Genomic DNA, 9,367 nt, shown 5'->3' with positions numbered 1-9,367 from the left:
CTTGCACAATCTCCCACACAGAGCCAGCCAGCCCAGCTATTAACTGGACTTGACATCTCGCAGAGGAAGTCCAAGTTCTACCACGGAAATCAGCCAGACTCAAGTCTAAACAAATGAGCAATGACAGATTTCCCCGTAGGTTACGCTGGGCCCACATCAGAAAGGCCTTCCCGGCAACGCGGAAGATGATTTACTCGGGAGCCGGCCTACAGAAACCAAAAAAGATTTGTTGCGAAACCCGCCCAGAATCAGTATGTTCACAAGGAATAGCTGTTTGAGGTAATTGATATCCATGCATTAAGAAGGGCGAATTGCATTACTTCGTATTTTTCAAGATTAGGGTAGGATTCATTCATTCATATAGTTTTCTAGGGGCTGTGCCCCTGTTTGCTCTGCTCACCCCCACCCCCAGCGCCATTCTCCCTATATAGAGATTCCCCTTCCCAGCCTGTGCAACTATGAAGCTTGCTTTTCACCCTCCCAACCCATTTCTTCATGCAAACCCAGGATTGTGATGTGGCACTGTAAGCCCAGCAGTGGGGGCTGCGTGATGACAGCCTTACCTTTTTATGTATATAGGAAGATAAGCACCATGGCACACCTGTAGCAGCAAAACTGGTTGCCTTCAACTGCCTCAGCTGCAACCAAATATGTCCCTCCTGCATCATCCAAAAAACTGACCTCAGACGGATGCCAGCCAGGAGGATACTGAATTTCGTACCCATTTTTCCCCCTTTAGCTTTTGAGGGCTGGCTAAATTGCAAACATGCGCTGGATTGTGGAGAAAGCTAGAGAGTTCCAGAAAAACATCTACCGGTACTTCTGTTTCATTGACTACACAAAAGCCTTTGACTGTGTCGAGCACAGCAAACTATGGCAAGTTCTTAAAGAAATGGGAGTGCCTGATCACCTCATCTATCTCCTGAGAAATCTCTATGTGGGACAAGAAGCTACAGTTAGAACTGGATATGGAACAACTGATTGGTTCAAAATTGGGAAAGGAGTACGACAAGGCTGTATTTTGTCTCCCTGCTTATTTAACTTATATGCAGAATTCATCATGCGAAAGGCTGGGCTGGATGAATCCCAAGGCGGAATTAAGATCGCCGGAAGAAATATCAACAACCTCAAATATGCAGATGACACAACCTTGATGGCAGAAAGTGAGGAGGAATTAAAGAACCTTTAATGAGAGTGCAAAATATGGTTTGAAGCTCAACATCAAATGAAACTAAGATCATGGCCACTGGTCCCATCACCTCCTGGCAAATAGAAGGGGAGGGAATGGAGGCAGTGAGAGATTTTACTCTCTTGGGCTGCATGATCACTGCAGATGGTGACAGCAGCCACGAAATTAAAAGACGCCTGCTTCTCAGGAGAAAAGCAATGGCAAACCTAGACAGCATCTTAAAAAGCAGAGACATCACCTTGCTGACAAAGGTCCAAAGCTGACAAAGAACCAAACTGTGAGAGGCAGTGGAAGACAGGAGTGCCTGGCGTGCTCTAGTCCATGGGGTCACAAAGAGCTGGACACGACTAAATGAATAAACAACAACAAAGGCTTATGAACCTCCATTTATGGCATTTGTACATATTGCCTGGGACGCGGGTGGCGCTGTGGGTTAAACCACCGAGCCTAGGACTTGCCGATCAGAAGGTCGGTGGTTTGAATCCCCGCGACGGGGTGAGCTCCCATTGCTTGGTCCCAGCTCCTGCCAACCAGGCAGTTCGAAAGCACCTCAAAGTGCAAGTAGATAAATAGGTACCGCTCCGGCGGGAAGGTAAACGGCGTTTCCGTGCGCTGCTCCGGTTCGCCAGAAGCGGCTTATTCATGCTGGCCCCATGACCCAGAAGCTGTACGCTGGCTCCCTCGGCCAATAAAGCGAGATGAGCACCGCAACCCCAGAGTCGGTCACGACTGGACCTAATGGTCAGGGGTCCCTTTACCTTACATATTGCCTACTCAGACTGGCATTTCTTCCAGGGTCTTGGGAGGACGTTCCCCATTATCTGATTTTAATTAACCAAGAAAATACCGCTGTGATTGAGTCGAGGCGTTCCTGCATGTGGTGCATGTGCTTTACTACACAACCTTAGCTCCAAAGAAGCGCTGGAGCTCAAAGCAGCAGCCTGGAAAGCCCTGTCCACAATTGAACAGTGGCTGCATATTACCAGCAAGGAGGGGAGAAAAAATCAGGAAACACTAATAATTCGGAAGGTGGGGGGTGTTACTATTATGCAACATCCTAATTCTGAGGATGTCACAGTTATGTAATTGTGGTTTACATCACTTTTCTGAGGAAGAGTAAGTTCTCAGGCACTTCTCATTAAAAAAATAATAATAAATAAAAGGCGTACATTGCTTACCTCCTTTTATCATTCAAACTGTATATACTAAGGCCGTGGTTCACAAACCATTTCTGCCATGGACCACTTGAAAATTCCTGAGGGTCTTGGCAGACCGCTTAATGATTTTTCTTCCTGTTGTAGCAACTGAAATGTACCATGCTAGACAATGTGTGGTCCACACTGAATGAGGTTTGCAAATTACCACTTACGGTCTGCAGACTACAGTTGGGGAACTCCTGTGCTAAGCTACACAACTGCTTCCAGTTCACACCATCCTTTCTCCACACGCAGATTTTGAAGTAAACTCACGGCGCTTGTAGCCAGCTGCGTAAACCACACAGATGAGTCAGCCGGTTTTGTGCCTATTCTGTTACCCTTCTGGGCCAGCTTTTGAGAAAGGTCTGTGTGTGGTTTAATTGGGTGCAGAATTGACCTTCTTGAGAATATCCGTTTCTATGAAAGCGAGTTTTTAGTTCTTGTGGTTATGAAGATAGTCAATATCGTAAGTCCCAATAAGTTCTGGAGGGGCAGGACGAGAGTTGACAGAAGGAGCTCAAGAAGTTGCCAACTGATGACTCTGGAAGAGGGTCCGGGAGGGTATAGAATCACTGAACTGTAGAGTTTGGATTTATTACATTTACTGTATATCCCACCTTTCATCATAGCTGTCAACCGTCCCTTATTTGGTGGGAAACTCCCTTATCCCAGCGCTGTGTCCTGGATTGATGATGTCCCTTAAATTTCCCGGGTTTCATGCTCGCCCAGCTCGGGAGAGAAGCAGCGGCTTGGGGTCCTCCACCTCAAGAGAGAGAGAGAGAGTGCGCACGAGCTGCCGCGTCTCCGTCTCTCCCTTTCCCCTCTCAGGGGTGCATCGTGAGGAAACGGGTGGTGGTGGGCAGGCAGGCAGCCCCTCTCTTGCAAGACTTCCGCCATGCTGCCAGGGGAACCAGAGGTGGCAGCTGAGGAGGCAGCCTGAGGGGGGAGGAGGAGGAGAGGGGATGGGGAGGGACGCAGAAGGGTGGCACTTCAGTGACTGCCGATGCGCCGAAACCGCCTCATGCTGGGCTCGCGGGCGGCGTGGACCAGAGTCTCTCTCCCTCCCTCCCTCGCTCTCAGGCGGGGAAGGGCCGATGGAACTCCTCGTGCCAGGACGACGGCAGCCCCGACATTCTGCTTAGCATCCCCTCCAACCAGTGCAGCATCTTAATGTAGTGATTTCCCCCTCTGCATCCCTTTCATAACTCTATTTTTATAAATCATTTGTCCATCCATAGTTCAAATTTTTACAAGTTTTCTGTCAATCCTACCAATGTATGTAACTCTTTACGATAGCTTTTCAACTGAATTATAAACTTTTCCCATTCTTTATTAAAGAGGTCCTCTTCCTGGTTTCCAATTCTGCCTTTAAGCTTTGCCATCTCAACGGAGTTCATCAGTTTTGTCTGCCACTCTTCTTTGGTCGGAGTTGTAGACCCTTAGGATCATGTAGCCCAACCCCCTGCAAAACACAGTCAGTGGCAAACAAAGCAGCATGGCTCCATCAGTGCCGGATTTCTGTATAAGCTAGCCAAAATCCCTTATTTTGGCTGCTGATTCCTTATTTTCGAGGCTGCTGGTCCCTTATTCTCAAATCTATAAGTTGACAGCTTTTGTCCAAGGAGCTCAGGGTGATGTACATGGCCTGCTCCCTCTGTCCATTTTATCCTCACAATAACCCTTTGTGGTAGGACCAGGCTGAGAGACTGTGACTGGCCCCAAAGTCAGTATCCCAGGCTGTGTGTATACCTATTGGATTTGAAGTTGCTTTTGCAAGGGAAGTAGTTTTTCCACTGTGGAATTGCATTTATATATGGACTTGTCCGTCACAAATTACTCATCACAAGCAGGAGATTAAGAACTGTGTGGAAATGAATTACTGATCAAAGAGAAGACTGGTGGGAACATTGGGAATGGAAAGAAAGCTTTGTGACGCAGTTACAAATGGAGATTCGTTAAGACAGGCCTGCCCACAGGAGGACGAAGGGGAGGAGGACCATGGTCATCGGAATGTGAATTTGACCTAGCAGGGCCCCCTGAGATACAGATTGGCAGGCCTGTGGAAATCAACGGACAGACTGTGGGAATGTTCTTTACGGAGGTGTGGAAATGGCGTCTGTCCTTTATGTGATATGGCTCTTGGAGAGTGTAAAATCCACACAGGATATGTTTGTTTTCAACCCGCTTGTGAAGATTATCAGAGATCACAAAGAAAGGAATATATGATAACAACAAGAAGATGAGGAAAATAACAAAGAGACCATCTGGACAGAACTGTGTAATTAAACCAGCAGCAAGAGTGATGTTTGGATCCCTTTCGGAGCTCGAAGTATGGGTACCCCCAACAAAATTTTAAAAATTTGGCTGTATAATTTGGAACTAATGTGATTTGGAATTAATGTGATTTGATTGGCCTGTTAATAAAAATTATTTATATATATGGATTTGTCTTGTCACTTGTTTTTGCGTGTGATAATGCTTTTAATATTTTTATACATGTATTACTTTGGGGAGATTTTTACGTGAACTTGTCTTTATACAAGGAATCGGGGCTGGGGTTTTTTTTACATGTTTATTTTGTTTACTGTCGGTGTCTTTACAATGAAACCCTCTTAATGGGAAGCGATGGGCTCAATCCATCAATCAACACAATTAATCACAGTCGAAAGGGATGCCAAGGGCCATCTAGTCCAACCCCCTGCAATGCAGGAATCTTTTGCCCAACATGGGGCTCAAACCCACGACCTTGAGATTGAGCTCCACCGGCTGAGCTATCCCTGCTGTCACACCATGCATCGTTTGGCCTTCGGAGTGCTATTCACACACATAGTACAACTTCTGCTCGCAACACTCGTCTTCCCACAGGACTCCTTCCTCCGTGCCTGTCCCTGCCCCACAGTTTCCCCACAGGGGATCGCTCGGTTCCCCTTCCCGCCAGCTCTGAGGCTCCTCCACGGTGCTCCCATTGGCCCAAACCCAGTAGCCCCACAGCCCGTGGCGGTGCAGCCCCAGCCATGTCCTCAGACCCTGCTGGAGCGCGACCCTTCCGGCCAGCATCTGGCCTCTGGCATGGCAGGCAGCCAGAGCTTCGAACCAGGTGCGGTTTTCCTGAATGACGACAGGGCTTTGATCCTGCAGGGGTCCCGCTAACAGGAAACAGAAAGAGAGAAGAGGTATTAGAGCAGCAAACTTTTTCAGCAGCGGGCCAGTCCACTGTCCCTCAGACCTTGTGGGGGACCGGACTATATTTTGAAAATAAAAATAAAAATGAACAAATTCCGATGCCCCACAAATATCCCAGAGATGCAGTCCTAGGCTCTGTGGTTTAACCCACAGCGCCACCCGCATCCAGGATGTACCTTTTGTTAAATTGGAAGCAGAGAAAGTTGCCAGCTCCATGTTTCTGGTCTCTTGCTCAGGCCTGTGTTGGGTTGAGGAGAGATCCTGAACTGCAGTGGGATAAGGGAGCTCGTTTCCATCCGTGGTTGCAGGGTCATACCCTAAGGAGACAAGATACCCAATTATTTTGCATTTGGACTCAGATCAGCCCCAGCCATCAGGCACGATGGTCGGAGGCGATGGGACTTGTAGTCTGGCTACATCTGGCATTCCACACCATCGGGCTGAACTTCACAGCATGTAATGCTCTGAAGGAAAATGTAATGAAAATGATATATAGATGGTACATGACCCCAGTGAAATTGGCTAAAATATACCATTCGTCTGATAACAAATGTTGGAAATGTAAGGAAAATGAAGGAACATTCTTTCACCTCTGGTGGACCTGCCCTAAAGTGAAGGCCTTCTGGGAAATGATATATAATGAGTTAAAAACGGTATTTAAGTATACCTTCACCAAGAAACCAGAGGCCTTCCTTCTGGGCATGGTCGGCCAGAACGTGTTAAAGAAGGACAGAACATTTTTTATGTATGCTACAACGGCGGCAAGGATACTTATTGCTAAGAGCTGGAAAACCCAAGATCTACCCACACTGGAAGAATGGCAGACGCAGCTGATGGACTATATGCAACTAGCTGAGATGACTGGCAGAATCCGCGACCTGGGAGAGGAGAGGGTTGAAGAAGACTGGAAGAAATTTAAGATTTATTTACAAAAGTACTGTAATTTGGTTGAATCCTAACAAGGAAGCCAGAGCAGAAATAACTGTCTACCATTAAATTATAATTTTTTATTTCAGTTTAACCTAAAATACTGTACTTAAGATCATAAACAAGATGATAATTTGCTTGGAAAAATTCGTTTTTAATGATGAAAGTGGAAGTGGGAGACGTGAGGGAGTCCACAATAGAATGAAAGGATGTTATGAAACCTATTCTGTTTGTTAAATATGTATCTGTAAAAAATCTTAATAAAAATTTTTATAAAAAAAAAAAATACATCTGGCATTCCACAATTTCCTCATGAAAAGCTGGAACTAGGAGACTGAGCCCAGAGCTTACGTTGCACAGTTTTTTGGGAATTAAGAAGAGCCCATCTGGTCCAGAACCCTGTTTTCACAGTGGCCAACCAAATGCCCAAAGGGAAGCATATGGTATTACTGGCGAGTAGGATTCTTGAGCCCTCTTCAGTTCCAGGACTGTATCTGGATTACTGATAGGCTGGCAAAGCTACTTCCGCCCTGCAGAGGAGGTGGGAATGCGGGAGTCACAGCCCAGCCCCCGTGCAATTGGGGGAACCCCCGGCCATGTCACCCCTTGGCCAGCCAATTGGCTGGCTTTGGGGGTGTGGCCCGCCCGATGTAAACACAGGCTCGGCTGGGGATATCCCTCTTTTCCCACATACCAGCTGTTCCTGTCCCCCCACCACCACCTCCTTTAAGCTTTTCGTTCCTTGACCTTGCTATGGACCTCGCTTGGTCGCCGTTGAGGGGCCTGGTAGGAATTTTTCCACTTGGCAAATTGGCACCCACCAGCCACTTGGTTTTCCGCCTACCTCGTAGCAAATCGTCACAACTTTCTTAGTATTGGCGGTTAGGCATTGGTATTTGTATTGTTTTGTAGATGGAAGAGGGGAGGAAGTTCCATCACCTGCCCCACATAATAATAATAATAATAATAATAATAATAATAATAATAATAATAATAATTTATTATTTATACCCCGCCCATCTGGCTGGGCCTCCCCAGCCACTCTGGGCGGCTTCCATAAAAACCAAAAATACAGTAACATATCACACGTTAAAAACTTCCCTGAACAGGGCTGCCTTAAGATGTCTTCTTCCACATATTGAAGGGTAGCCCGATAAAGGATTCCGGGGGGCGTGGCCCTATCCGAAGCCTATGGAGGTGAGGGCCTAAGGCACGCCCCCGAGTGGTGACCCCAGGGGAGTTCCTAGTTGATGTGCATCAGCAGGACTCCCCCTACTGGTGGTTAACCCTTCCCGGACTTCAAGCAAACAGGCTGAAGCTGGATAGTCTGCTAGGACCAATGTCTAAGCCAATACTGCTCATCACCTGTAACCAATAAAGTTGTGGCCATATTTAGCCCATTGACCTTAAGTAATTGTGTCTTTATTTCCACTGGGAGAGGACGGGTACTCGCCACGCAATATGTGACCTTAACTAAATATCAAGAACCAGGCCTCTGGGTCCTTCCCATTCTGCTCTCTTGTGTTTTGTCACTGTTATAGGAATTTTAAGATCTTATATACGTAATAAATGTTCATAACTGTACAAGGCAAACACATACATAAATAAATATATAAACTACATGTCTGGGAACAGTACAGGAAAACAGTCCTAAAGCCATTTTGACGCTTCTAGTGACCTCAAATATTTCTCTGCAAGGAGGAAAGAAATGGAAAAGCCTCCCCATTGTCTCTTTGTTCACAAATCCTGTCTTAAGGGTGTGTCTGTGTATGAACAGGGTGAGCCTGTGACCTGGACTCAGGAATTAAGTAGTTATCATCACAAAAGAGTGGACAAATGGCCCAGGTAATACAATCCGTGATCCATTATCAGGTATCCTGGCAGACAGGAGAAAAACAACACACTCATATTTCTGCTCTATACCGCCTCTTCTGTGATGTATGTATGATGTATTGGGGGTGGTCTTGAGCTACAGGGGAGGCAATTTCAAATGTCTATATAAGAGTTTGCACACCAATGTTCTGGGTCTCCTCCTCCCTCCTGTGTGTGTGGGGGGGGGACCCTGTTGCAACAGCTTTAATAAACATCAAGCTTACTAGCTGCTTTGCTTTTCTCAATATTCTCTGGTTGGCCTCTGTTATTTTCTCCTACCGACAGAGAACCTACATAAGGACTCAATACAGGCTCTTTGGTAACCCATAAGGGAAAAGGAGCAGTTTTTTCTTATCTTCTTCTTCTTTGGCGATCACTTGTAGCTGAGTATGATTGTCTCCCATAAACACGGTTTTAACAGTGAGTCCGTAAGTGACTGTGGAGGCCAATTCTGGATCCACACGTCCTTCCACAGTGGGGACATTGGTTTCTGCGCGGGAGCTGATCATGGTGTGGATTTGCCAAGTGTGCCTTCCTCCTAGCGCATTTCTCCCTTTCATCCTGAGTTCGAGTGTCTTCAAAGCCCATGACACCTTTGGTAAAGGCTGTTCTCCAGCTGGAGCGCTCGCAGGCTAGTGTTTCCCAGTTGTCAGTGTTTATACTCCATTTTTAAAGATTTGCCTTGAGGGAGTCTTTAAACCTCTTTTGTTGACCACCAGCATTACGCTTTCCATTTTTAAGTTCGGAATAGAGTAGTTGCTTTGGAAGACGATCATCAGGCATCCGTACAACATGACCAGCCCTTTACCTTTTTTTCTTACAACATCACTCTTTTCCATTTCCCTTCTTCACTCCTCCAGGCTGTTTGGAAAAAACTCACCATCGTTGGATCCGGCTGAGAACCGCTTACTTGTCACAGGTATCCAGGAATCTGAAGCTGAACGACTTGCCGTGGGAGGGGAAGTCACTAAGAGGAAAGATTTTAAGAATTAGCCCGACC

At 46.5% G+C, this 9,367-nt stretch overlaps 1 protein-coding gene across 3 annotated transcripts in view; it reads right to left on the bottom strand.

The window, feature by feature from the left end:
* Positions 1–4,823: 4,823 nt before the first annotated feature.
* LOC309365021 (macrophage mannose receptor 1-like) overlaps positions 4,824–9,367 on the bottom strand; it is a 255,572-nt gene continuing 251,028 nt past the window's right edge. For all 3 annotated transcript variants that reach the window (XM_081903124.1, XM_081903123.1, XM_081903122.1), the window contains exons 4-6: positions 9,248–9,334; positions 5,745–5,885; positions 4,824–5,531 (exon numbers count right to left, since the gene is read on the bottom strand). In XM_081903124.1, coding sequence (XP_081759250.1) covers positions 5,200–5,531; positions 5,745–5,885; positions 9,248–9,334 — 560 coding nt within the window. In that variant the 3' untranslated portion in view covers positions 4,824–5,199. The remainder of the gene's footprint in view (positions 5,532–5,744; positions 5,886–9,247; positions 9,335–9,367) is intronic.

Source organism: Podarcis melisellensis (assembly GCF_964234715.1).
Source record: "Podarcis melisellensis genome assembly, chromosome: 2".
In the NCBI taxonomy this organism is placed as follows: Eukaryota; Metazoa; Chordata; class Lepidosauria; order Squamata; family Lacertidae; genus Podarcis; species Podarcis melisellensis.
This window is presented reverse-complemented; position numbering and strand designations above follow the sequence as displayed.